This window comes from Heloderma suspectum, chromosome 4, assembly GCF_057233095.1.
Source record: "Heloderma suspectum isolate Gila_16-S chromosome 4, 16-S_ref, whole genome shotgun sequence".
Taxonomy (NCBI): domain Eukaryota; kingdom Metazoa; phylum Chordata; class Lepidosauria; order Squamata; family Helodermatidae; genus Heloderma; species Heloderma suspectum.
This window is the reverse complement of record NC_139461.1, coordinates 158765625-158793319: the sequence shown is the minus strand read 5'-3', so window position 1 is coordinate 158793319 and position 27695 is coordinate 158765625. Positions and strand designations below refer to the sequence as shown.

Sequence of the window (27695 nt, the reverse complement as noted above, 5' to 3'; positions counted from 1 at the left end):
CTACATGGCAGTTCAGGTAGAAAAAAATGCTTCTATTGGTGCCAGTGGAAGCTTTTTATTTTAACTGCCATGCAGGGGTGGAATTTTCAGGGAAGGGGGTGCAGTCGAGGAGGGAAGGGTAAAGCCTCCCTTCCCTGCATGCTGTGACACCCCCAAATCACCCAAATTGCATGGCAATTAAGCTGTGGGGAACCCCTTCCACTGGAAGCTTTTCTCTAAGCTGACTTAATTGATTCTCTAACCTGACTGTTAGAGCAATACGACAATGGAACCACTTACCTAGGGAGGTGGTGGCCTCTCCCACACTGGAGGCGTTCAAGACGAGGCTGGACAGCCACCAGTCAGGGATGCTCTGACTTGGATTCCTGCACTGAGCAGGGGGTTGGACTCGATGGCCTTGTAGGCCCCTTCCAACCCTACTATTCTATGATTCTATAAGCATAATTCCACAGGGTGGGGGCAATTTTCCTCCAGGAGGAAAAGAGAGAGGAAGAGAAGTGGGATCAGGGTCAGAGAAACATAGAATCATAGATCATAGAGTCATAGAATAGTAGGGTTGGAAGGGGCCTACAAGGCCGTCGAGTCCAAGTGTACGTTTGCACAAATATCCCCCCCATGTGCAAAAGTAAAAAACTGGCCTGCAAGTCCGTGCAACTTGGGAAAAGCCAGTCCACTGCAGACTCCACAGGTTGGATTCATAGAAATCTGGGCCATCTGACTCAATTGTGGATTTCTCCGGCACCCTGGGCCTCCAGTGACCAGCCAAATGAACATAGGGAGATATGGCAAGAAAAGATGAATGGGACTGCCTAAGGTAACGGGCAGGTGGAGACCAGCTGAGACAGGTAGCAGTGACTCCATCACAACTCACCTTCAGCACTGCTATGGCAGGATACTTCATTAGGTGCCTCTCTTCCCAGCCTTTTGTCCTAGGAGTCCATAGCAACCCATTGAACCCGGGGCTTCTTCATAATGAAAGAAGAGGCATGCTGTGTCAGGCTGCTCCCCCATTGGAAGCTCGCAAGCAGGAAATGAGTGCCATAGCACTCTCCCCCTTCCGTGTACTGTCCCTGTTCAGGTGCTGTCCTACTGAGCTGCAGCCTCACAGACAGACAATTCAGAACTAGGTTATATAGCATGGACTCATCTATACATGGTGTGGGGAGGGGAGAGGAGAAAAGGCAGGGCAGAGCAGGGCTGTGTAGCTGGAGTGCTGCTGTGTAGAGGGGGTTGTGGGCACTAATGATAGAATCATAGAGTTGGAAGGGGCCTTGGAGATCATCTAGCCCAGGCAACTCCCTGCTCAATGCAGGCTCAGCACTGCAGGGCACAGGTACAGCACCTCTGGCAGGTGGCCACCCCGCCTTGGCTCCAATAGCCCCAGCAAAGAACCCACCACCTCCCGAGGCAGAGTCTGTTCCACTGCAGGATACCTCTCACTGTTAGGAAGTTCTCCTAATGTTTAGCCAAAATCTGCTTCCCTGCAATTTCCACCTGTTGGTTCTGGTCCTGCCCTTGGGCGCAACAGAGAACAAGTCTGCTCCATCTTCTGCATGGCAGCCTTTCTGATACTTGAAGACTGCTCTCATGTCTCCCCTAAATCTTCTCTTCTCCAGGCTAAACATACTCAGCTCTTTCAACCATTCCTCTCAGGACTTGGTTTCTAGACCCCTCACCATCCTCACTGATCTTCTCTGGATGCACTACAACTTGTCAATGATTTTTTTAAAATGGGGCACCTAGAACTGAACACAGCACTCCAAATGTGGCCAGACTAACACAGAATAGAGCAGAACTATCACTTCCCATCATTTGGACATTCTGCTTCTGTTAATGCAGCCCAAGACTGCATAAGCTTTCTTAGCTGCTGCATCGCACTGCTGGCTCATCTTCAACTTGTGATCCACTAAGACACATGTTCTTTTCTCATGTACCACTACCAAGCCAGGTCTCTTCCATCCTGTACTTGTGTCTTTGAATTCTTGTACCTCAGTGCAAGACTTTAATCTCATTAGATTTGGCCCAGTGTTTCAGCTTGTCTAGATCCTTTTGAAACTTGATCCCATCTTCTATGGTGTTAGCTGTCCCTCCTAGCTTTGTATCATCTGCAGAATTGATAAGCAACCCCTCTACACCCTCATCCAAGTCATCTATAAAAATGTTGAACAGCACACGGCTGAGGACAGAGCCCTGCAGCACTCCACTCCAAGCCTCCCTCCAGGAGGATGCCAAGCCATTAATTGGCACTTGTTGAGTACAGTTGCTCACCCAGCTGTGGAACCCACCACACTGTAGCATTGTCCAACCCACATTTTACCATCTTAGCAACAAGGATATCATGTGAAAACCTGTCAAATGTTTTGGTGAAATCAAGGTATTCCCATGATCTACCAAACTAGTAACTCTTGTCCAACGAAGGAGATAAGGCTGGTCCGGCATGGCTTATTCCTGACAAGCGTCGGGAGCTGCCTTACAACGAGTCAGACCCTGGGTCCATCTAGCCCAGCACTGTCGACACTGACTGGCAGCAATGGCTCTCCAGGGCTTCAAGCAGGATTCTACCCCAGCATACCTGGAGAGCCCAGGGGCTGAGCCTGGGACCTTCTGCCTGCCAAGCAGGTGCTCTGCCACTGAACCATGCCCCCCTTGACACCCATGTTGACTCCTGGTGACCAACACCTTATCTTCTAGAAGCTCACAGACTGATCATTTGTTTGAAAATTTTGCCCTATATCGACGTCAGGCTGACTGGTCTGTTGTTTCTTGAATCTACTTTTTTCCCCTTCTTGCCTTCTCCCGCTGCCTTCTCCTGCTCCTTCTGAGAATATTGTTGCCAGTCAAAACAAAGGCCTACAGAGGCTGCATTTCTATTTTACCTGGAGTGGAATGTGACACGCATGCCCTCCTGTTTCCCCTAGCAACGCATCCTCCCCACTGTGCTTCTAGGTAGCTCAGCCTTGCTTCCTGTGAGCTTGCTATTGTCACCTCCACTGTTGCTTCTTTAAGCCGATCCTGCTCCTCTCCATGCAAAAAAATGTGGCTCTCTCCCATGGGCATTGTTCCCACAGGGGAGGGCTGAGTGTGACATTGGCTCTCAAATTACACTTTCTCCCACCAGTCTACAGAACTGGGGTCCTCCTGTGATTTCCCATGGCAAAAGGGCTGTTGTGCTGCTTTGGAATTAAAACTGCTGCCTGCATGCATAAGCTGCTTCCCAACAATGTGAGCTGCATATTATTCCCCTTTGCTATCTGAAATTTCTTCTGCACCAAAGGTGCTTGTTTTAAGCCTGATTGCGGGGGGAGGAGGGATGTATATGCATGAGCGGGAAGATGTATACTAGTCCATGTGCCCTATGTGTGTATGTGTGTGCACATGCACACGTGTGAATGGTTGTGTCTCCCTCCTTGAAAGAGGGAGTGGTGCTGGCCGCTTTAAAACAGGCAGTAATCAGACCACTCCTGAAAAAGCCTAACCTGGACCCGGAGGACGTTAACAGTTATAGGCCAGTGGCCAACATCCCCTTCCTGGGACTGCCTTTGAAAACAGTCTGGAAACTTCAGCTGGTCCAAAATAGGGCAGAAAGATTGTTAACAGGGACTGGCCAACGAACTCATATTATGCTAGTACTTTTCCAGCTGCACTAGCTGCCAGTCCATTTCCGGGCCCGATTCAAAGTGCTGGGATTAACATTCAAAGCCCTCAACGGCTTGGGGAGAGGTTATCTGAAGGATCACCTCCTCCAATATGTGCCTGCCCGGACCTTAAGATCATCCTCAGTGGTCCTTCTCCATGAGCCCCTGCCAAAGGAAGTGAGGTGGGTGGCTACCAGGAGGAGGGCCTTTTCTGCTGTGGCACCCCAGCTGTGGAATGAGCTCCCTAGTGAGGTTCACCTAGCACCTACATTGTATTCCTTCCGGTGCCAGACAAAGACCTTTTGATTTTCCCAGGCATTTTAGCATTTTAGCTTTCTAAACTTTTAGCTTTGCTGTTTTAAATCTGTATTTTAAATCTCTGCATTGCTGCTAGGTTTTACCGTAGTTTTATTCTGGTGGTATTGCTATATTGTGGATTTAATGTTTTATATATTTTATATTGTTTTACTGTGTGCTTTTTGGTTTTAATTTTTGTGAACCGCCTAGAGAGCTTCGGGTGTTGGGCGGTATAGAAATGAAATGAAATGAAATAAATAAAGTGTGAGAATGGATTAACCTGCCCAATTTTGTTCCACATACCTCTGCCTAACAGTCTCTTGGAAGAATGACTTCTGTAATGTTTTGTCTTTAATGTAATTAAGTATCCGGGAACCTCCTTGAGCTTCCCTTTCATTCCCACAAAGTCAAACTATTGCTTCCTTTGTTCTACACCCACATCCCGAGTCTGCCCAAAGGTGTTGTCCCTCTGTGTGGCATCTCTAACTGCCCTTGAGTTCAGGCACCCAATGCACTCTTCACTCACAGAGCTCCAAGTGGACAGATTACCCCACCTGGGCTCTGAGTGCTGTGATCGCCTCGGGCTCGTGCCTTGGGACCCTTCCAAGCCCTCTCCTCTTCATCTGGTGCCTAGCCCACACTTTCAAGAACAGTTTTTCTCCCTGATGTTTTGGCTTGAACCACCTCACTGCCTTGTATGTCCAGAGAGACCCACTACCTTGTATGTCCACACAAGGCTTCCCTCCCTGGGGAAGCACCCATGAGGCTTACCAGCCAGTTTCCATTCGTGGCTGGGACACTTGCAGGCCTCTCTGCTCTGGGTATGCAACCCCCTATCTTGGGACTGCTGGCCTTGTCGCAGTCCCTCAAACGCCTGTGCAGTGGGAGGAACAGCAGCACCACGCCTCAGGAACTGCTGACTCTAAGGCCAGTGGCTGGCTCATTTGACAGACCCACCGGGGGGCCTACGCCATGGTGTGGAGGCTTTCCAGGGTCTCCAGTTAAGTGCAACCACCTAGACCACCCCCTGTGCTATGAGCTACTTTCCCTCTCTTGCCTCCTTCCCCTCAGTTCCCGTGCCATTTTCCTCTCCGGGAAAGTAAAGTACGTTACTTTCCTCAGATTAGTCAGGGCCCAAGAACAACCCTCACTTTCAGGCTCTTCATTCCACATTCTATTTTTGCAACTAGATTATTTGGCTTCAGGGTACCTAAGAACAGCTCAGCCAGCAATTTGGTTTCCCTGTCATCACCTATTGTGCCAGAACCTTTTTGGAATATACCAAGTTACAGGAAGCCAGATTCCGGCTGAACATCAGGAAAAGCTTCCTGACTGTTAGAGCAATACAACAATGGAACCAGTTCCCTGGGGAGGTGGTGGGCTCTCCCACACTGGAGGCGTTCAAGACGAGGCTGGACAGCCATCTGCCAGGGATGCTCTGACTTTGATTCCTGCATTGAGCAGGGGGTTGGACTCGATGGCCTTGTAGGCCCCCTCCAACCCTACTGTTCTATGATTCTATGAACCCTTTTTTGACTGTTTCTGGAGAACAAGTGCTCAAAATTATCTAGGCAGCCAAGGTGATGCGATCACACTTGGACTCCTACGGTGCAACTGCACTTGGAGTACTATGTCCAGTTCTGGCCACCACACCTAAAAATGGATATTGTAGAGCTGGAAAAGGGGCAGAAAAGGGCAACTAAAATTATCAAAGGGCTGGAGCATCTCCCCTATGAGGAAAGCTTACAACAGCTGGGATTGTTTAGCTTGGAAAAAAGGAGGGTAAAGGGAGACATGACAGAGGTGTACAAAACTATGCATGCTGTGGAGAAAGTGGAAAGGGAGACATTTTTCTCCCTCTCTCAAAATACTAGAACCTGGGATCATCCCATGAAGCTGATTGGTCGGAGATTCAGGACAGATAAAAGGAAGTACTTCTTCATACAGTGCATAGTTAAACCATGGAATTAACTTCCACAAGATGTAATGATGGCCACCAATTTGGATGACTTTAAAAGGGGATTGGACAAATTCACGGAGGATAAGGCTATCAAGGCTGCTGGTCCTGATGTCTGCTCTGTGCAATGGAGGTTACTGCTGTAACAGAAAAATATGGATCCAAAGGAGTGATTTTGTGTTGCTGTGTGGATCTCTCCCCCACTTGGCACTTGTCAAGAATGAGGGTAGTAGAAGCCGAAGCCATGGTGGCTGTTCAGGTTGTCATGTACAAAGTAGCCAAATGGGAGCTGTTTTTTGACCATTTCTCAGCCCCGCAGCTCAAGGCCACCCTCTGCTGCAGCTAATTGGGAAAGTGATAACAGCTGTGGCTGGTGGGAAGATTCAGCCACCTTGGAGGGAGGAGTGGGGTGTTCTGGGACTGGGCAATGATTGGGTGTTTCAAATCTTCCTTGAGTTGCTAGGGCTGGGCAATAAAAAGGGAGGCAAAGAAGGGGCAGCTGTCTCTTCTTTTGCCCTGATGGTACTAGGGTGCGTTGCTGCTTGATGGTTATCCTGAGAGGCCCATACTTTGGTATGTATAGGACAGACTAGCTAACTTTATTGTTTTCCTCCTGGGAGTATGTGCCCAGGTGATTGGTGTTTCTGGCTTTTGGGTATTGTAATCTTGCTTGTAATTTCCTGTACAACCTACCACCTCTCCCCTTGCCCTTCCTCTTTGTTCCTTTCCCCTAATAAACTTGTATCCAACTTTCAGTTGCTGTGGTGTGACCTGTATAACATCAGTACTAAATACAGTGCCCATTGGCCTGGGAGAGAAGCTACTGGGTAATCTTGGGAAGACTTGTGGCTGAGTTGGGCCTGGCCTACCTTGCAGGGTTGTTGGGGTGAGTCCAACAATCCTTCACAGCACTCAAGACCTTAAAGTCACTTGCCTCAGTTTTCTCTTTCTATACAATGGCTTGCTGGTGAAGCAGAAAAATGTGAGTTCAAGGTAGTGCTTTGGTGTTATTCTATTCTATGGGTCTGAGAAACCCCCAAATCTCTGTTTTGCATTCCTGCAGTTAAATTTCACTTTTATGCCCCAGTTTCCCCTTTCTATTCAGTGGCTCGCTGGTGGAGCAGACAAATGTTGGTTGCACAATGTTCTGTCTTAAACTCCTATCCTGGGCACCTTGAGAAGCTCCGCCTCCGGTGGCCACTCTCTGCCCCACCAGCTACAGTGGGCACCAGCAACTACTGCCTAAAATTGCTCCGAATCTATCCATTCTGCCCTTGCGTGGCCTATTCCCATGCCATCAAGACTCAAAAGGAGCCCCTGTCATGGCGTGCCTCCCAGACTCTGCCTCACTATTTCCCCAGCACCTTTCCCTATTGGTGGGTTCTGATTCCCTGCCCTCGTGTCTGTCTGTCTGTCTCTCTGTTATTGCTGTTAGGAATAATCTGCCAATCTAGTGCTAGAGGGTCTGGTATACAGACTTTCTTGTTTCTGTAAACTGTGTTAGTTCTTTGCAATCCTTGTCGGTGAGCTCATTTCCTCACTCTGTTGAGGTACAGTAGATGATCTGCAGACACCACACCTCTGCAAAAGATCCCCATGGGTTTGTCATACACATGTCTACGCATGACACTTCGCATGCCTGTGTAAGCAAGAGTATGTGGTAACACTGTTTTCCATTTACCTGCTATAAGAAGCTTATTTTCCGTGAGCTTGCGGCTGCATCTTTCATTCTTGTTTGCCCATGGGGCCCCCTTCCCCATTAACTGCAAAACACAACCACCACGGCTTGCCAACTGATGCCTTTCATACATGGGCTTTGTAAGATGCCAGTGCATGGTAGGGTGATGCTAGGCCCTCCGTAAGCACAGTGACTCCCTTCATTCCTTTGTTAGCTCTCTTTTCTCTTATTGTGCTTTGGATGCTGATGTGCAGACAGCACAGGATAATAGCTGCTAGTTATAGCCGTCTATGCTTCAGAGTCTAGTGTGGTAGTGGCCATCTTTGGCTAGACCAGAAGATTGTCTTGCCCATCTGTTTTCCCTATAAAATTCTTCCTTTCACTATAAATTGACTTGAAGTGTTATGTGGCTAAAGGGTGAGGAAGTGAGATGGTTAATGCTGAGATACTCTACTCTCATGGAGGTAGTGTCCCTGTTCTAATTCTTCACATGATCCTAGAACGGCTTCGTGTCTGGTGCAGGCACAGCTGAGTTCTCCTTGGAAGTAAGGGTCAGACTTGTAGAAACTTAAGGGACACTCACTTGCACTTTGGAGCAACCAAGTCCAGAGAACAGGGATAACAGAGGAGGGCAAGTGGAAGTTTACTTGTGGTGCTTGGGGGAACAGTGGCATTCACCTGAACCTAGTATGCCAAAAGATCACATAACATATTGCTAATCTGGTAAGAATGGAGCTCATCCCAACTTCTACATAATCATACACACACACACACACACACACACCATAATTCTAGGAGTGGCTGTATATAGACACCCACACCCTCAGTCCCTATTGTTGACAGCTAGAGCATGGAACTTACGTCACACAGAGACTCCTGGGTCCTGCACCACTGAGCTCTGTTCCTGGGAGAAAGGAGGCAAGAAACAGAAACAAGTAAAGGGTTATTTTGTGAGAAAAGACATTGCGGGTCCTAAGGATTAGGATGGAGAGTGTCCTAGGGGTCCTGGAATACCAGTTTGGGTACCCTAGGACTATACTGGATTTGGCAAGATGTTCTGCACTACTAGCTGGCTGGAGGGGAAGAAAGGAGGCGGTCATGTGAAGGGAGAAGAAGAGCGCTGGTGCCACAGAATGGAGGGTTCCAGTGCTGGAACAAGAAGTCTTTTTAGAATCTTTGTTCTTCCTAAGCACCAGGAAACCCTAAAGGAGTATAGCAGGCAGTACTTAATTAGTCCTCACTGAGGCTGTATGAGGCAGGCTAGAGAGCTACAGCAATGACTATAAACCCAGGCCAGGAAGCATTACCAGCCGAAAGAGCACTTCATATGCTATTTTAATGGGACCTAGAGACCCACACTGTACACTTGCTAAAAGACTGAAAGAATGTCATGCTTACCCCATGTGTCTCAGGGAAACACTTCTTTTTAAAAAGACAAGAGTTGGGGCTGGCCCTACCTTTAGGCATGGTGAGGTGGCATGGTGAGGTGGCATGACTCAGGTAGCACATGTGGGTAATATTAAATGGCAGCCAACTATTACTTTTGACAGTTTGTTACATTTCTACCACTATGGGGGTGGCATTTGGATTTTCTCTTTATCTATGCTTCTACTAAGCTATTTCTGTCAAAACAAGGAAATTTTGGCTATACCATAACATTGTGTTATTCTGTAAGAACAAATATGAAGCAATCCAGTTTAAAGAATAACAAAGCACTAGATATTTAAGCACGAGATTTCAAATAGTTCATTTCAAATAATTATTCATTTCTGCCACTGCAAAGATAGACTTTATATGCTTTTGCAGCCATCTTTGACTTCATCACTGCCCACTGACATCTTAAATATAATCTGTTTCTGAGATGATTTCAGTTTGTCTTATTGAAGATATTTGTATCCCACCTTTTGACCACAGAGATCCACATGACAGCTACCCTAGAAGTTATTAAAACAGGCCTTGTACATTTGAATAGCTTTTATTGAAAAGCTTCAAAGGCCTTCTAGCTCTCTAACCTGCATTCATTTCCTTTTCAGTCTTTACAATAATGGCTCAGGCAAAAACACTTCCGCCTTCTGGTTTATTTCATCAGCTCCTTTTAACATCAAGCAACAGGGCAAACATTTCTTTCCTTCATCTTCTCCTTGCAGTCATAGATCACTGTTATCTGCAACTCACTGCAAGCCTTCACTGCCCTGGTTTTATCCTTGCAAATACTTTTTTTTTTAAGAACATATTTTGATAACCAAGAAACTAAATTTTCAGATGCTATAACGTTTGGTTGCTTAATATTTTTCCCAGACCTCCCTTGCAGTGTGAGACCTTCCTGCAGTAATTCTACTGTTTGTCTTTCCAGCCTAGTTTATTGTAGATCAGTACATCTGTATGCACCCTAATTCTCGGTGTTTAAGTTTGCTCTCTCATTCCAGAATTTCTTTCCTGACATATGTAGACAAGTATCCACTGGCCCTTTATCTTTTTTCCACTACTCAAGAGAATTGGTGAAACACAACCTCCCAGTTAATTCAGTGGCATCCAGACAATTTGGGGGTATTACATGGAATGAGACTTCATTAACCATCAATATTTTTTGTATCACTGCAGTGGTTTCTACTTCTCATTTATACTTCTTCTGGTGCACAGAAAGAGAAACAGGGAATTCTGTAGGACAAGGAAAAAGAGAATATAATGAATCTACCTGGAGTTCTATGTTGCTTGTTCTATTCATATCATTTCCAGATAGATCTTGTCTGGATCCTATTTGAAGAACTTGACTTCCTTTATTTTCTGATACTTCATTAGCTGCCCTTTGGATACCCTCACTCTCAGAGGGATCTGTCTTATTCAGCCTCTCCATCTTCTCCAGGTCTTCTGACCAGAGGCTTTTGGGTCCTGCAGAGCAGGTAGTCTGAGATGTATAGCTTGTGGCAGGATCCAGGAGGCCTCTCTCTTGCAATGAGCTTGCCTTAGGGTATTCTTTCTTCTCTGGCCCAATCATAGGGACATCTGAATTGGCTGCCACATTCAAGGAACTCTCTCCTTGAGCTGACTCATCAGCACAATCTTTCTTTGGTCCTCCTCTTTCACTCTGAGAATATGTCTCCTGAAATCTTCCTTGCTGAAGATGATCAATGTGAAATATTCCATTCTGAGACCCCTCCGATTGGAGTTTCTCATTGCTGTAGTCTACATCAGCAGATCCAAAGTCCTGCTTGCTATCCGGGAGAGACTCTTCTTGTGATTCATGGGAATCCGGTTTCTTCCCAATATGGGTGACACGGAATCTAGGACAAAAATAATAAATGCCAGATCAATCAAGAATAGCAACTTATCCTGTAAGAACCATCATCATTTTGGTTGCTAGGTCTCCTGAGGCTCAGAATCTGAGATCCAGAGGAAGAACTTAAGAGCTCATGGGTATTATCTGTCAGAGCAGTAAACAAAACCCAAAAGTAGTTGATTATTTTGTGTAAAGAGATCCCAATTCTCTCCTTCTAGCTGATCCTCCAGAGCAGAATTATGAACTTCTTTCCCATGTGTTTTCAAATAGGTGTATTATGCCTGCATTGGTGTCCACCTCTGTCACTCTCCCCACAAAAGAGGGAAAGCTACTAAGAGTGGAAGAATGTGCTAGGGAATGGGAGAGATTTAAACTTTAGAATTGGGAGAGAAGGTTGGGAGTGGGCCCTGTGGAAACCAAGCTTGGTTACTTCTTTCATCTTCCACTTGCTTCTAGCTCTGCACCTTGTTCATTCCTTCTCAGACTCAAGAGAGAAGCTAAAACCTGAACACTCTGGGCCAGACCATGGGACCCCACTCATCATGCTGATCTCACTGGCATGCCAACCCTAACATCTGATGTGGTTTCATTCCCATCTGCATGCCAACACTGACATCTCATAAACTACACATACACACACCTCTGTTCAGTTAGTATGCCATCTTTTATTTCCAAACTTGACCTTCCATTATTAGCATTCCATCAGCATGGTTTTCTGGCTGCTCTCCACTTCTTTCCCAGGACTACACCTTCAGAATTCATCATCTTGTCTAATACTTAAGCTCTTGCAAGTCTTGTTCTGTGACTCCTAATATGAGCTCTTCCAGCATGCTAACATATATGCATTTCTAAACCGTTTTTATTGTACTAGTGACCAGAGCTGGTTGGAATTTTCCTGAGTAAACTTATTTTCAGTGAGGAATCCTGGAATCCCAGAGTTGGAAGGCGGCTTGTAGGGCTTCTAATCCAGCCTTCTGCTCAATGCAGAAAAGCTTAAGGCTCCCCAAGAAATGGCTGTCCAAATACAACATATTTCTAAGAAGTACAGCTTTTTTTTTGCTTCTAAACAATTATTTTTCCTTTGATTTTAATCAGTGTTTTCCTGCTTCCATTTTCTTTCTTCCCACCCACAGCTACTGACATTTGCCAAGGTTTCTACTCAGAATAGGATGGTGCATGCATTCATTTCCCAAACCATTCCTCTCCACTGGTATTGTACCTTTCCTTTGAGCAGACAGAGGTGGTCTTGGATGTGATGTTGAGGTCCCCGAGGCTGCTAATTTTGGGGGACATCAACATTCATGCCGAGGGCACCTTGCCTGGAACATCTCAGGATTTCATGACCTCCATGACAACCATGGGACTGTCCAAACATGTCATCAGCCCACTAGAAGGAGCTGTGGGGAAGAGCACCGGGTGGACCCTGAGCCTGTTTCTTCCCCTGCTAAACAGGTCCTTAGGCGGGGCTGCCAGAGGCAGTGCCTTGGCCTCGCGACAAGTGCGTACTTAGCGTCACACTTGGAGACGCATGGAGGAGCATATGAAGATCCACTCACCGCCTCTCCAGAGATACCAGCAACCAGAGATACTAGCAGCAAATAGCGGCAGCAGAGGGCAGTAGCTTTAAAGACCAGGAAGACAGGGGCAAACGCAGATCTTATCTGCCCCTTCATAGCTGCTGCTCTTTTATATTTTTTAATATTTTTTTATACTGTTTTATATTTTACATCTTAACATTTTAATATGTGCCTGGGAAGTCCATTGAATAACTCAGGGGGTTGGGGAGGTGCCTCCATAACTGTGGTCACGGGTAGGGGGAGGTATGGTGGTGGGGGATTAACAGGCCAGCTGAGAAGAGGGGCTAGACACCTTATGGCTGTCCCCTCTTCTGGTTCTTCCCCCAATGTGGTGGTTCCTGGCGGCCTTATGAGCTTGCCCTCAGGTCTGGTGCTGCTGCTGCTGAATGCCAGGTGGGTCCAAAATAAAATCTCCCTCATCCATGATTTGATTGTGGATGAGGGGGCTGACCTGGCATGTATTACTGAGACCTGGGTGGGGGAACTGGGAGGGGTCACTCTCTCCCGGCTGTGCCCTCCTGGGTACTCGATGCAGCACCAACACTGACTCGAGGCTCGGGGAGGGGGGGTTGCCATTGCCGTGGTCTATAGGAATTTGATCCCTCTCTCCAGCCTTCCTGCTCATTCAAGTGCACAGCTTGAATGCTTGTACCTTGTGTTGGGTATCCAGGACAGATTAGGGATTCTGTTGGTGTACTGCCCACCCCGCTGCCCATCAGACTCCCTGCCTGAGCTGATGGAGGTGGTCTCAGACCTGGTGTTGAGGACTCCTAGAATGATGGTCCTGGGGGATCTCAACTTCCATGCTGAGGCCACTATATCCGAGGCAGCTCAGGACTTCATGGCCGCCATGACAACCATGGGGCTGTCCCAACATGTCATCGGCCCAACACATGTAAAAGGACACACGCTTGATCTAGTCTTCTTGACAGGGCAGGAGTTGGGTGGTTTTTCTGACCGGATCTTATTGGGTGGTTTTTCTGACGGGATGGAGGGTGTGCATCCTGTTAATGGTTGGGGTTGCACTCCCCTTGAAGGAGCAGGTTCATAGCTTAAGGGTTCCCCTGGAGCATCACTTGAGGCTTAGGCAGCCTTGGTGGCATCGCGTACCTTCTACCAACTTTGGCTAGCGGCCCAGCTATGCTACTATCTGGACAGCGATACCCTGCTTTCCGTAATCTATGCTCTGGCAATCTCCAAGTTAGATTACTGCAATGCACTCTACATGGGGTTGCCCTTGAAGACGGTTCAGAAGCTGCAACTTGTGCAAAATTTGGCAGCCAGATTAATAAGTGGGATCAGAAGGTCCAAGCGCATAAGACCAATTCTGGCCCACTTGCATTGGCTGCCTGTATGCTTCTGAGCCCGATTCAAGGTGCTGGTTTTAACCCATAAAGCCTTACATGGTTTGGGACCGCAATACCTGACAATGCTTCTCCTGACATAACCTACCTGGATGCTACAGTCAACATATGAGGCCTTCCTCCAAGTGCCTCCTCCAAAGGAGGCTTGGAAGGTGGCAACAAGGGAGGTGGCCTTCTCAGTGGTGGCCCCCCATCTGTGGAATGAGCTGCCTCCTGAGGCCCACCTGATGTCAATATTGTCATCTTTTCAGTGCCAGGTTAAGACTGCCCTCTACTGCCGGGCATTTAATAGCTTATGGGGCACTTACATCAGTTGTCTTGAACAGGTTTGTTATTGAAATTGTCTGCTGAAATTGTTTTTAGCTATATAATTGTTTTAAATTTTGTACTTTAATTTTTTTTAGATCTCATTTTATTATAATGTATTATGTTTATAATGTTGTAGTTTTTGTATTTTTTGTGAATTGTGAACCGCCCAGATAGCCTCGGCATAGAAATGAAATATATAATAAGTAGTTGCAAGTAAAGTGACAACGATGTCTGTTTTTGTTCCGGGGGAGGGGTTCCTCCACGGGGACAATTCCCCCCCCAGCACTTCAATTGCCACTGCCACTGGCTGGTATATCAGCTGAAGCTGATAAAATGCACTTCATGCCACCAAAGCCACTTGGACATCAAGTGACAGAACTGGATCTTATAAGCACCCCAAGACTACAAATGCTCCTTCTGGGGGAGTGCAACCCCATTTAGAGCAGGTTGAATGCCACTCAACTGGACAGATGAACCACCCACTAACAGAACCTCTGTCTTGTCTGGATTGAGTCTCAGTTTACTGGCCCTCATCCAGCCCATTACTGAGTCCAAGCAGCAGTTCAGGACTGTTGCTGCCTCACCTGTATTTGATGAAAAGTAGAGGTAGAGTTGGATGTCATCTGCATATTGATGATACTTCCCCCCTTCCCTCCAGATAACCTCTCCCAGTGGTTTCATGTAGATCTTAAAAAGCATGGAGAACAAAATAGAGTCTTGTGGAGACACCATTGTGGCATTCAGCAAGGCAGAACTATAGTCCCCCAGCACCACCTTCTGGAATTGGCTGTCCAAGTAGGAATGGAACTGCTGTAAAACAGTGGCTCCAGCTCCCAATTCGGACAGCCTCCCCAAAAGGATACCATAGTTAATGGTATCAAAAGCTGCTGAGAGATCTAGAATAACCAACAGGGACACAATCCCCCTGTCTTTCTTCCAGCAAAGGTCATCCAACTGGGCAACCAAGGCAGTCTCCACCCTCAAACCAGGTCCAGAACCCATGAAATGGGTCCATATAATCAGTATCATCCAGCAGTGCCTGAAGTTGGTCAGCAACCACCTACTCAATCGCTTTGTCCAAAGTGTACTGCAAATCAATCACAACAAGCAGTTCAATTAGATCTTTCTTCTGGTCAGCCTGTACAGGGTCACGAATCACACAAAAAGCTCTGCAGAGCGACACTGAGAGGATGCAATGATGGTGGAAAATAAATTCTTCTTTGCCAACACCACCACCACAGAGTAAGCTCAATAACGGGCTCTAACGTGTGTTCAGTCAGATTCAGCATGAATCTTCCTCCATTTGTATTCAAGCTTTCTTCCTCTGCTCTTCACAGCCCTCAGCTCCACAGTATTCCATGGTGCCGAATGGGGTCAGCCAGAGGGAAGAAAGCGCTCAGCAGTGGCTGTATCAGCTGCCCTGGTCACCTCCAAATCTCACCAAGAAACAAGGGTTTTGTCAGGAGCGCCAACCATATCAACAGGAAAATCCCTCAGAGCCTGCAAGAATCCATCAGGTTTCATCATGCTCTGGGAGCAAACCATTCTAATAGGTCACCCAGCCTTGTAGAAGGGGAGTGGGGTCAGAAGTCTAATCCTCAATAGAGTGTGATCTGACCATGACAATGGGTCCAGTGTTAGGTCCCCCACTTCCAGATCACCATCTTCCTGCCCAGTAGTGAAAACCAAATTGGGAGTATATCCTGTCACATGTGTTGGGCCAATGACATGTATCTAGGATCCTAAAAGTATCCCAACATCTTTTACAGCAGGGAATATCCACCTTAAGCAAGGTGTTTAAAGAGGATGTAAGCAACACACCCAAATATATGTAGCACAAACAGCTGGAGTGTACTAGGAAGTATCAAAATCTGCCGTAAACAGGTTTAGGTATGATGTAAATAACAAATTCTCACTCAAGATTACTCAGAATACTGGATCTCACTCCTGGCTCTAATATTGGCTCACTCGTTTGGTGAAAAAATTGTGTCCATGTTTAAAATATTGTATTATATTGTTTTTCATTATTGTATTTATGTTAAATTTGATGGCTTAACTAAATAAGTGTGTGAAGATGATGAGTATTTGGGCAAATTGGTATTCTTCTTTGTTGGCCTTAATGTTTTAATTCAGCAAATATGATAAAGCAGCTGTGAAGAGCTGCAATGACAGGTACCATTTATGAATATCACTCATGTTCAGTTCAAGGGTCCTCAACTGCACCTATGTTAAAGGCCTCTTATTCATAGCAGAATAGCATGTTCAGCTGTTGGCTTCAGTGTAGACAGAGGATTCTAGTTCCCTTTTGGATAAATGGGAAATGTTCTGCTACTTTAAATTTTGCTGCTGCTTTCGGTATATCTTAGTATGTTATCTATAGCTATTACTCTAGTTCTGTTTTATGAAACATTGTATTGTGTTTTTATCCTAAAATCCAGTAGAGTGAAGGACAGTACAAAGTATCTTTAATTAATTAAAGATTTCTCAGAACAAATACCTGCCAACAGAGAAGACAGTGGTCTCCCCAGGCTGCATCTTGCCTTTGGACTCCTTGGACCGGCCCTGACGATGCAGTGGGTGCCTCTTTTTCTTACTGCAGTGAATGCAAGGCGCCTGTGTTGAGCCCAAGTGCACCGTGTGGTGATGGGGTAAGCCACCATCCTGGCTGCTGCGATGTGGATACAGGCCACTGGAGGAAAGGGAGCAAAAAGGCATATTCCTATACTGACATATTCCTAGAATGTGGAACGTAATCACTCTAGGCCACTAGATCTAAAGAGAAGTAGCTACTCCCAAGTAACCCTCCAAGCAGGATTTAATCAGCCACTACACAGAGGGAGCCCTACCATGAGATAAGGTCAGGCTTTAACCTCATGCAGAAGATTTTGGGAATCATTACAGATAACACAGACAAATATGACCCATAGGGTTCACTTTGCAAGGACATTAAGAACATTTTTTATGTAAGAACATAAAAAGCCATGCTGGATCAGACCAAGGGTCCATCTAGTCCAGCATTCTGTTCACATAGTAGCCAACCAGCTGTTGACCAGGAACCCAAGGCAGGACATGAGTGTAACAGCACCCTTCCACCGATGTTCCCCAGCAACTGGTGTACATGGGCTCGTTGCCTCTGGTACTGCAGGGAGCACACAGTCATCAAGTCTAGTAGCCATTGATAGCCTTCCCCTCCAGGAATTTGTCTAACCCCCTTTTAAAGCCATCCGAATTGGCGGCCATCACTATGTCCTGTGGTAGTGGATTCCGTAGTTTGACTATGGGCGGTGTGCAGGACATTCTCCTGCAGAAGCCCCTCTGAAATAAACTGCAGTGCAAGAAGATGACACAATCCCAGTAGGGACTGGGGAGGGAAAGTTGCATTTGGATTTTCTGCTTCAGGCATCGAAAACAGCCTGAATCATAATGGATGAAAATGTTTAGAGAGCCATATAACGGTGGGCATCTGAACCTGGGCTTCCCCTTTGCCTTTTCCTCCAAGGACAGCAGACTTCTAGCCCAGTTATCCAGAATGGGTATGACTGGGAAAGAGGAAGGGGGACATGACCAGAGATTCCCAAGAGGTGACTGGCACCAAGGTGCATTTGGATCCTGTCCTCACCTAGGCACAGGCACAGGCACAGGCACAGGCACTGGCAGATCCACGTCACCTTCCCCCAGCATTTCCTTCAGGACTTCCACATTTGCTAACGGAGGAAAGAAAGCAGAAAAGTTTCAAAGCAAGGCCCTAGTGTGCTAAGGATTCCCAGTAATTAAGCCAAGGTTAAGCCCACCTTCATTTTGAATGATGCAGTTCACTATCTTCTCCACGGTGTCCTCATTCAGCTCATCTTCATCTGAAATGGGAAAATGTGGTAGTAAGTGAGGAAGCAAAGGCACTCTTTATGATGCCAGGACAGACAGACAGACAGACACCCCCCCACCCACCCCCAAACCCCAAAAAGGGAAAGCTGCAGGTTCCTGCAAAAGAACATCACCTGAGAAGCTGCTCTCTCTGACAGCTCTCTCTAGCTCTGGGGTCCCCGATGTGGTTCCTGTGGGAACCGCTGTGCTTGCAGACACCCCCCGTGGCACCTGCCAAGCTTCCTGTCCCTCCTGATTTTTTAAAAATTATTTTGTAACTTCTTTCCATTCCTTTTTATTTTTACCTGGGAGGCTGGCATGCTGCAGACTGAAGTGCCAGCCTCCAGCACCACCCTTATTTCAAATAATGCCTCTGGGCCCCATGTGGTCCCCAGAGGCATTCTTAGAAAATAAAATTGGTGGATGGCTGCAGCACTATGATTCGTTATAAAGTGTGCTCAGTGGCCCAGAAAAAAGAAAAAGGTAAGCTCAGATGGTTCTGGGGAATGAGGGGGTGTTTAGCTTGTGCTCTCTCTGTGTGTTTTGTTGGGGTTTTGATTTTTGCTTTGGGTGTGGTGTGTATTTTGCCTCAGTGTGTGTGTGTTCTGCCTGAGCTTTTCAGGCTGGGGTGTGTGTGTGTGTGTGTGTTTTGCCTTTGCGTGTGTGCATGTGTTTCTCTGAGCATCATGAGTTTGCCTTCTGTGAAATGTGTATTTTGTTGTGCTTTGTGGGAACAAATATGTGACTTGGCAATTGGGGAGCACAGCCCACCTCTGCATTGTACTTATGCTCTTGGGCAATTTAATTTTCTTTTAGCCCCATTAGTTTGCCTTCTGGAAAATGGGTGTTCTGTGACTTGCCACATCCACTGTGGCAGCCATTTTGTGAGTGAGCAAGCCCCACTCCAGCAGCCATTTTGTGAGAGTGTCTATGACACACTCCCCAAATTCCAAGTGTCCCCACTGGCTCAAGAAGGTTGCAGGCCCCCGCTCTCACTGATCAAAGGGCAGGGCTCTCTCATCTGCCCACAGTGATCCCAGTATAATTTGGGCTGAACCAGCTGAGCACTGGGAGGCCTTCTAGGAAGACTAGTGGAAGGCAGGCAGTTCCCCATGCGTGGTTGTTTCTCAGGAGTAGCTATATTTTTCGCCAACACACTGCATGACCATCGCTATAAGAGAGCTTCGGCTATTGGGCGGTATAGAAATGAAATAAATAAAAAAAATATAAACCAGAGGTTCTGAACCATAGGCCTGCAGGCGCCTGGGGTCCCAACCAGGTCTGCTGGGCTCCCCAGAGGCAATGCTGCCTCCCCCCTGAACACAGATTGTCTGCTGGTTCCCTGGCTGTTGTGCATTTCTCCCCTGGTCTAAAAGGCTGGAATGCCTTTTAAATGGAGCAAAGAATAAAAGGAACCTGGTGGTCGGAGTCTACTACCGGCCACCCAATCAAGGAGAAGCCAAGGATGAAACTTTTGAAAAGCAAATAGCCAATGTTTTAAGGAAGCATGATGTAGTAGTAATGGGGGACTTCAATTTCCCCGATATTTGTTGGGAGACAAATTCTGCAAAACATGGCCCCTCCAGGAAATTCCTGACTTGTGTGGCGGATCACTTCCTCCTACAGAAAGTAGAGGAAGGAACTAGAGGATCGGCTATCCTTGACTTGATCCTAACCAACAGAGATGACTTAGTGGATAAAGTAGCAGTTACAGGAACTCTGGGGGAAAGCGACCATGTTGTACTTGAGTTCTTGGTTCTAAGGGAAGCAAAAGCCGAGTGTACTCAAACGCGTACCCTGGATTTTAGGAAAGCTGATTTTAATAAACTCAGAACAATGATCAGTAAGGTCCCATGGCAAACAATGCTAGCGAGAAAAGGAGTCCAAGATGGGTGGGAGCTTTTAAAAAAGGAAATTCTCAAGGCACAATCACAAGCAATTCCAACAAGAAGAAAAGGTGGAAGACAACAGAAGAAGCCAATGTGGCTTCACAAAAAGCTTAGGGATGACCTGAAAACAAAAAAGGACACATATAGGAAGTGGAAAGAAGGCCAAGTAACAAAGGAAGAGTACAGGCAGGTAGCACAGAATTGCAGGGATGGCGTCAGGAAGGCTAAACCGGAGAACGAGGTGAGGTTAGCGAGGGATGCTAAAAACAACAAAAAGGCTTTCTTCAGCTACGTGCATAGTAAAAGGCAGAGGAAAGAAATGGTTGTTCAGCTATTAAATAAGGATGGCAAAACGATAACAGATGACAAAGAAAAGGCAGAGGTGCTCAATTCCTACTTTGGCTCAGTCTTCTCCCAAAAGAGGGTCTATGACCCCCCTGGCAAAGGCGAAGTACAGGCTGAAGGGGCAGGATTGCAGCTTGAGATCGACAGGCATATGGTCAAGGAACACCTCATTACTTTGAATGAGTTCAAATCTCCAGGGCCAGATGAACTGCATCCTAGAGTAATAAAGGAACTGGCAGAAGAACTCTCAGAACCGCTGTCTATTCTCTTTGAGAAATCATGGAGGACGGGGGAAGTGCCAGATGACTGGAGGAGGGCTAACGTTGTCCCTATCTTCAAAAAGGGTAAAAAGGAGGAACCTGGGAACTACAGACCAGTCAGTCTGACATCAATCCCTGGGAAAATTCTGGAGCAGATCATAAAGCAATCCATCTGGAAGCACCTTGACAACAATGCCGTGATTACTCGAAGCCAACATGGATTTGTCAAAAACAAGTCCTGCCAGACAAATCTGATCTCATTTTTTGATCAAGTCACCTCCCTTGTAGACCGTGGGAATGCTGTAGACATCATATATCTCGACTTCAGCAAAGCTTTCGACAAAGTGCCCCATGATATCCTGATGAGCAAACTTGCTCGAAGTGGGCTAGATGAAACAACGATCATGTGGATCCACAGTTGGCTACAGAATCGGACTCAAAGAGTGCTTATCAATGGGACCTTCTCAAGCTGGGGAGAGGTAACGAGTGGGGTACCGCAGGGCTCAGTCCTGGGCCCAGTGCTCTTCAACATTTTTATTAATGACTTGGAGGAGGAGGTGCAGGGAATGCTGATCAAATTTGCAGATGACACAAAATTGGGAGGGATAGCTAATACTTTGGAAGACAGAAACAAAATTCAAAGTGATCTGGATAGACTGGAGTGCTGGGCAGAAAACAACAGAATGGCATTTAATAGGGACAAATGCCAAGTTCTGCACCTAGGAAAAAGAAACCAAATGCACAGTTACAAGATGGGGGATACGTGGCTCAACCACACTACGAGCGAGAAGGATCTTGGAATTGTCGTCGATCACAAGCTGAATATGAGCCAACAATGTGATGTGGCTGCAAAAAAGGCAAATGCTCTTTTGGGCTGCATTCATAGAAGCATCGCTTCCAAATCCCAGGAAGTACTAGTTCCCCTCTACTCAGCACTGGTTAGGCCTCATCTGGAGTACTGTGTCCAGTTCTGGGCACCACACTTTAAGAAGGATGCAGACAAGCTGGAGAGGGTTCAAAGGAGGGCAACAAAGATGATCAGGGGACTGGAAACAAAGCCCTATGAAGAGAGACTGAAAGAACTGGGCATGTTTAGCCTTGAGAAGAGAAGACTGAGGGGAGATATGATAGCACTCTTCAAGTACTTGAAAGGTTGTCACAGACAAGAAGGCCAGGATCTCTTCTTGATCATCCCAGAGTGCAGGACACGGAATCATGGGCTCAAGTTACAGGAAGCCAGATTCCGGCTGAACATCAGGAAAAACTTCCTGAGTGTCAGAGCAATACGGCAATGGAACCAATTACCTGGGGAGGTGGTGGGCTCTCCCACACTGGAGGCCTTTAAGACGAGGCTGGACAGCCATCTGTCAGGGATGCTCTGACTTGGATTCCTGCATTGAGCAGGGGGTTGGACTCGATGGCCTTGTAGGCCCCTTCCAACCCTACTATTCTATGATTCTATGCCCCTCCTGGGACTTCTCTGCCACCAGCGAGAACTGAAAGCCAAAACATGCTGGTAAGTTGGCCCCACCCTGATTGCTTTTGGAACCACCACCACCAACACGCAGCCCCCCAGAGGTTCTCCAAGACTGAATTAGTATAAACAGTTACCATCCTGCACATGTTTAGACAAAAAGAAGTCCTACAACTCCCAGCATGCCCCAGCCAGTATGGGGAATTCTGGGAGTTGTAGGACTTTTTTTCTGTCTAAACATGCATAGGATTGCACCCTAAATGAACCTATGTACTAAGTAGGGATGAACAAATTTTCTAAAATCTGTCCCATCTGCATTTTGTGGATTGCCAGGCGCCTTTCATTCTGTCAGCCGGTCATTGATGGAGGCAGATTTTTTCCAATTTCCTGAATTTGCACGAATTCGCATTTGTGAAAATGCACAAATCCCCCCTGCACATTTTCATGCTTTAGCCTATGGAAGAAATGCACATTTTCAGCTGGTATTTTCTTATTTTATGTTTTTTTTCCTACAATCAAATTCTATAATGTGTAAAATTCCAGAAAGTGAAAAAGCAGTCTGCAAGCTCACAGAATCTGTGTGACTCGGGAAAAGCCGGTCCGCTGCAGATTCTATGGGTTGGATTCACAGAAATCCGAACTCATTGGATGCCATTGCGGATTTCTCCAACATCCCTAGTACTAAGTATACCTGCCAAAAGCACGCATCCTTATGCCTAAAAAAGGTGTGTGAGTGTGACTCTGACCTATAGTAATAATATAGGTAGCATTATTGTGAGGTACAACAAAGTTTGCTGCTCAGGCAGTGCTCGTTTGCAATTAGCTGAAAGCAGAATGAAAACTGTGGTTCCACATGGCACAATATAGTGTTATATTCCCTGTAACAGTCTGCAAAGCCCTTCTCTTAGATAAGATCCTAATATATATTTACTCAGGTATAAATACCACTTAGCAAAGGCACTGCCTCTCCCTGTTACTGGCTCTTAAATAAGTTGTTTCCTCTTTGTCCCTAAAATAAACACCCTTTACTTTAAGGTGGCTTGTACTTCTTGACTACTGGCCCTTTAATTAGTTGTTACCTTCACTCTGGCCTTGGAATTACCGAATTGGTCCTTTAGGGAGCAGTCTGATGGCCCCTAGACAGGGTCTGGGCTGGCACAAAATATTTTTCATTCCTGGATCTGAGGTTGGAGACACCGCTCCGATCTAGGAGCCAGGAATCCAAGCTTCCCACCCACTCCATCCCCTGCTCTTACAGCCACCATGCTGCAAGTGGGGAGAACCATGCCAGCTGCCACTTTGAGGTTGTGAAAGCAATCTCAGAGAAGAGGGAAAGGGGGCATGCCAGTGGGCAGGGAGGGGTGGGGACTGGAGAGGGTGGCTTACACCGTATCCCCAGACCTCTGTCCCTCTCCACAGAGCCCCAGCTAGACAGGCGAGAAAGCCCATCTAGCCGAAATCCAGGGTGGGAGGCGTGCTCCTGCTCTGCATTGGATGGACATAAGCCTCTGTGTTCAGAGACTTAAGGCCATCCCGATAGGACTGCACCCCTAATTAGTCAGTTTGTATCCCTGGTTGGGGATCCATTAATTACTTGCTTCATTTTTGCAGCAAGAGCAATGGCTCATTATTATTTTTTAAGTGAAATAAAAATAAGAATGAATAAATGAAAGAATGACAATTACTCTGAGCATTTTGAGAAACTCAGCGCAGTGTTGTAGTTATTGTTGGAGCAGGACTGGAGACCTGGGTCTCAAATCCTGGGTTCTTTGCTGCCCCACAGGGCAGGAGTAGATCAAACAGTTATAAAAAGGCAGATTTTCTTTGGACGTGACCATGGTATGATGGATGTTACCATCATCTTACTTGATGGTAAGAACAGTGTCTCTCACATTAGATGCACATTAGTAAGAACTAACATTTGAACATGCAAAAGATTTAACCTCTCCCTGATCTTGAAGTTCTGCTGTTTGTTCATACAGCTCCTGTGACAATGGGTTTTAATTTTCAGAATACAGTCCAAAATATATGCTAAAAGCAAAAACATTTAAGAATTTACCTTAAATGAGAAAAAGATTGCTTGTGGCTGCAATCCAATACACATTTCCCTGGGAATAATATTTCTACACTTACTTAATTATTAAGTTAATTAACACAATAGGACAATAATACACCCTACTGAACACAGCAGGATCGATTTCTGAGTCACTGTGCACAGGATCAGTCTCTATGAAAGGTGAAGGTGAAACTGAGCATAAAAGGTGAAGTCAGGAAACTGCAATGGGTGGGAGCTGCCAAGTGGGGTGAGCTGCTTGCCCATCAGAAGTAATACACCAGCCCACGCATGAGTGTTGTGATCCCTCCAGCAGATTACCCTCACAGAATTTAGGTTGGAGTAGAAGAATATTAATAGTTTGACGCAGACTTCTCAAGGCCCTACTCACCCAACATGATTTTAAAATCCAGGTAGCTCTGTGGCTACTGGCCACTGGAGTTCAGAGGTCTTGAATGAACTCATCATCACAACTTATGGTGGTGACTGGCTGCCAGGAAAGAAAGTCCGTTGCAAGGCAAGATTGCCTCCCCCTCTTCCTTCCCTGGTACTCACCATCTTGCAGTTGGGTCAGTGACTCCTTGTTGTCAGAGTCAAGCTCATCGCGGAATGTCCGGCAGCGGTAGCCCTTCTTTTTCAGGATGTGGCAAATGAGGAATCCCACAAGGCCCATGACAAAGAAGACCAGGACCAGCAGGAACAGCATAGACAAGCTGTGCTGGGGGTCCACATCCCCATCCCGGGTGCTGTTCTGCTCTGACATCCGGATCTAGGAGAGAGGTGGTCAGGCTCCGGGTTCTCCCTCCCACCCACCTTCTTGTTTTGTCCACCCAGCCTAGGACGCCTGACTGCACCAAGGTGCCCCCGGCAGGCGTTTGACACAGCTCACCAGCCACCGCGAAAGCACCCCCTGCCCAGCAGCATTCCTGGCTTACGGAGGAATCGCCGCAAGGAGCCGGGCTCCCTCAAGGGACGTCCGATCTGCCCTCCCCAAAAGGCTATTCGCTACTTATTGAGGGTTTCTCGCCGCTGTCTACCAGAGGAGTCTGGTGCAAGGTCGAAGAGGGAAAGGGGGTCCCAAAGGAAACCCCCGTCCGCCAACCGGGCTTGTTAAGAGAGCTGCTGCCGCCCTCCGGGCCCTTGCTGCTTCCATCGTAAGAGATGTCTGGAGAAACGGGCTCCCTCTCGCTTCCCGCTTCAGCAGTCGCTCTTTCCTAGCCAGCTCCCCCCCCCCCCCGCGCTCCTTTCCCGCTGGAGGTTTCCCAAGGACACCGCCACCTCGCGAGCGCCCGGCCACCTCTCCATCCCTCTCCGCAGGAGGGACCACGCTCCATCTCCGGCTCGGGCTGCCGCCTGGCGCAGCCGCTCTCCGCCACGGGTGCCGGCCGGCGAGGTGTGCCGCCGGCTCGCTCGGCGCCCGGGCTCCGCCTTGCTCGGGGCTGGAGGCGCCTCCAAGGACGCGGCGGGCTCCGCACGACCGCCTCTGCAGCACGCCCTCGCCCCCGAGAGGCGCGGGGCTCCGCCGCGGCCCGCCTCGCCGCCCTGCGAGCCCACGCGCCCCTCTCGCCCGGGCCCGGCGCCGGCGCCGTGCCTTGCCCGCCAAAGCCACTCACGGCGAGCGGGCGCGGCTCCGAGGCGAAGGTCACGGCCCCGAGGGGGGCGCGCGGGCCGCAGCCGAGCCCGGAGTCGGCGCGCAGGCAGCGCGGCCGTGCCTGCCCCGCGCAGCGCCCCGCAGCCCCCTTTCTCCCGCGCCGTCTGCCCGCCCGACCCCTCCAGGGTCCGCATCTGCAGCGGCGCTCCTCCGCGGGCGCGCCCGCAACGCGGCCGCCTCCCCTGGCCCAGACCAGCAGGCCTCCCGAGCCGTCCGGCGCTGCGCCCTCGCGCTGCCTCCGCGGGCGCGTCCTGCCTGGAGAGCGGCGCCGCGCCTCGGCCTGCCACCTGGCGGACCCTGCCTCGGCCCGCGCCGCCCCCTCCGCCAGTCTCCTAGCGACGCCGCTCGCCTGCTGCCAGGTCCCGCTCTGAGCGGCCCTCGCTCCTGCCAGGCACGGAGGGGAGCACAGCGAGCCGCCCGTAGGCTGCCGCTGCCCTTCAGCAGGAGCAGCAGATCCCCGCCGCCACCGCCAGAAACCTCCGAAGCTCGGGCAGTAACTTCGGGAGAGGCTGCGCGGGCTCCGCCAGGGCCGGGAACAGCGGCTGAAACGCTACTTGTGGAGCCTTTGCACAGAGGCGAGGAAGGAGCCCCACGGTGCTGGGGGGGGGGGGGCAGGAATGGCCTGCCGCCATCCCCCCCTCCCGTGTCTCTGAAGCAGAACTGGCCGGGCTCCTGCCCTGCCTCAGGACCAGGATAGGGCCGGAGTTGCTGAGGCGGAGTTAGCAGACCCCCTAACCAAAATGTTTCCCATGCCACTTTTCAGCACAAGCCATGACACTCTGGCCTGCCTCTTACTGAGCCGGGTAAGCCTCGGTGGGGCCTCGCGTGACTGAACCTGCCTCTGTAAGAAAGGAAAATCCTCTCCACCAAGAAAATTACTGACTGGGAAGAAGGTTTTTGATCTAGCCTTCTTCCTGACATGCTAGTTTTCTGTGTGTGGGGAATTTCTTTATATGCAGGGGCATTCTGTTATATGACCCCATACCAACTAGCAGTATAAAGTGCGGGGTAGCCCAGCTATAGGCTTAACCAGCTCCATTTGAGTCCAAGATCTGAATAAAGAAGAACAATGGTATAATCAGCATAAATGGGATTACCCATTATAGTGTTTGTACTTCCCTTTGGGGATCAGTTTCTAATATGATCACTTTTGAACAGCCCTCCTCACATGTTGTTCACAACAGGCAGCATGACTTCCCTGCATTAGGCATGGACCTCAGTGGTGGGATGGTATTCACAAGCAGCCCCTGTGACTGGGGGCCCAATGGAAGATGTACAGAGGCCTATGCCCATAGGCTTCCCCACGCTCAGCCCCCACATGGCGCACAGATGCTGGGGTGGGGCTAGAGGCTCAGCTCTGCTATCCCCTTCCATGCTGGGACCCTTCGCAAAAGCAACCTGTGGAGGGAGCTAAAAACCTAAGGTCAGAGGCCTGTTGTGCTGTGCAACCCTGTGAAGCATTATGGATGGCTTGAAAGGCAACAGCATCCATATTAACACAGGGGGACTTGCTCCTGAGTTTGGATTTGTTTCTCTCTAATGGATTAAAATGGCAGCCTGCAGTTTGTACAGATATAAGAGTGTCACATCTAGTTTAAGCCTAATTGTGGCCAATGAACAAACAGTAAAGATCCCAACACCAACATAAGGGCATGTTAGCTTCAGAAGAGAATACATATCTTACCTCTGTTCCTGGCAGGGTGAATCCCCAAGTCAGCCCCATGTTGCAGTTAGCTTTTAGAAAGTGTACCAACTTTATCTCACTCTTGCACCTTGCTGATCTGAAACACCCTGCCACATGAAGTCCAAACAAGGAGTTTGGCCCTAGAGCTTTCAGAAACACAGCTTGTCTGGTCTTTGAAATGAACCTTGTCAGCAAAGCTCAGCCTTGAAAAAGACATTTGGAGCAGTTGGCGTTCAAACCAAAACAAAAGCGGAGGGGGATAGGGTGTCCGCACAGCAACACACAAAGCAGTCTTTTGAATCTACAGCAGCAACCCCTTGCACAGAAAAGGTGAATTGTGTCAAGTTAACATCAAGATCATGAGTTCAAAATGAGTGTGTGTGT

General features: G+C 48.0%; 1 protein-coding gene across 6 annotated transcripts in view; it reads right to left on the bottom strand.

Moving 5' to 3' along the window:
* Positions 1–27464, bottom strand: part of RELL2 (RELT like 2) — a 46189-nt gene extending 18725 nt beyond the window's left edge. For 2 of the 6 annotated variants that reach the window (XR_014790339.1, XM_084850954.1), the window contains exons 1-7: positions 27312–27426; positions 24532–24745; positions 17886–17948; positions 17714–17798; positions 16592–16783; positions 10263–10848; positions 8429–8471 (exon numbers count right to left, since the gene is read on the bottom strand). Coding sequence is in view for 4 of the 6 variants with exons in the window: in XM_084850954.1 (XP_084707080.1) it covers positions 8430–8471; positions 10263–10848; positions 16592–16783; positions 17714–17798; positions 17886–17948; positions 24532–24745; positions 27312–27350 (1221 nt within the window). In the remaining 2 variants the exon portion in view is untranslated. Of the gene's footprint in view, positions 1–871; positions 966–7444; positions 7471–8428; positions 8472–10262; positions 10849–16591; positions 16784–17713; positions 17799–17885; positions 17949–24531; positions 24746–25589; positions 25675–27311 lie in introns of those variants that run through there. The other 4 variants (XR_014790340.1, XM_084850955.1, XM_084850957.1 and 1 more) reach the window with 4 other exon arrangements.
* Positions 27465–27695: the final 231 nt, after the last annotated feature.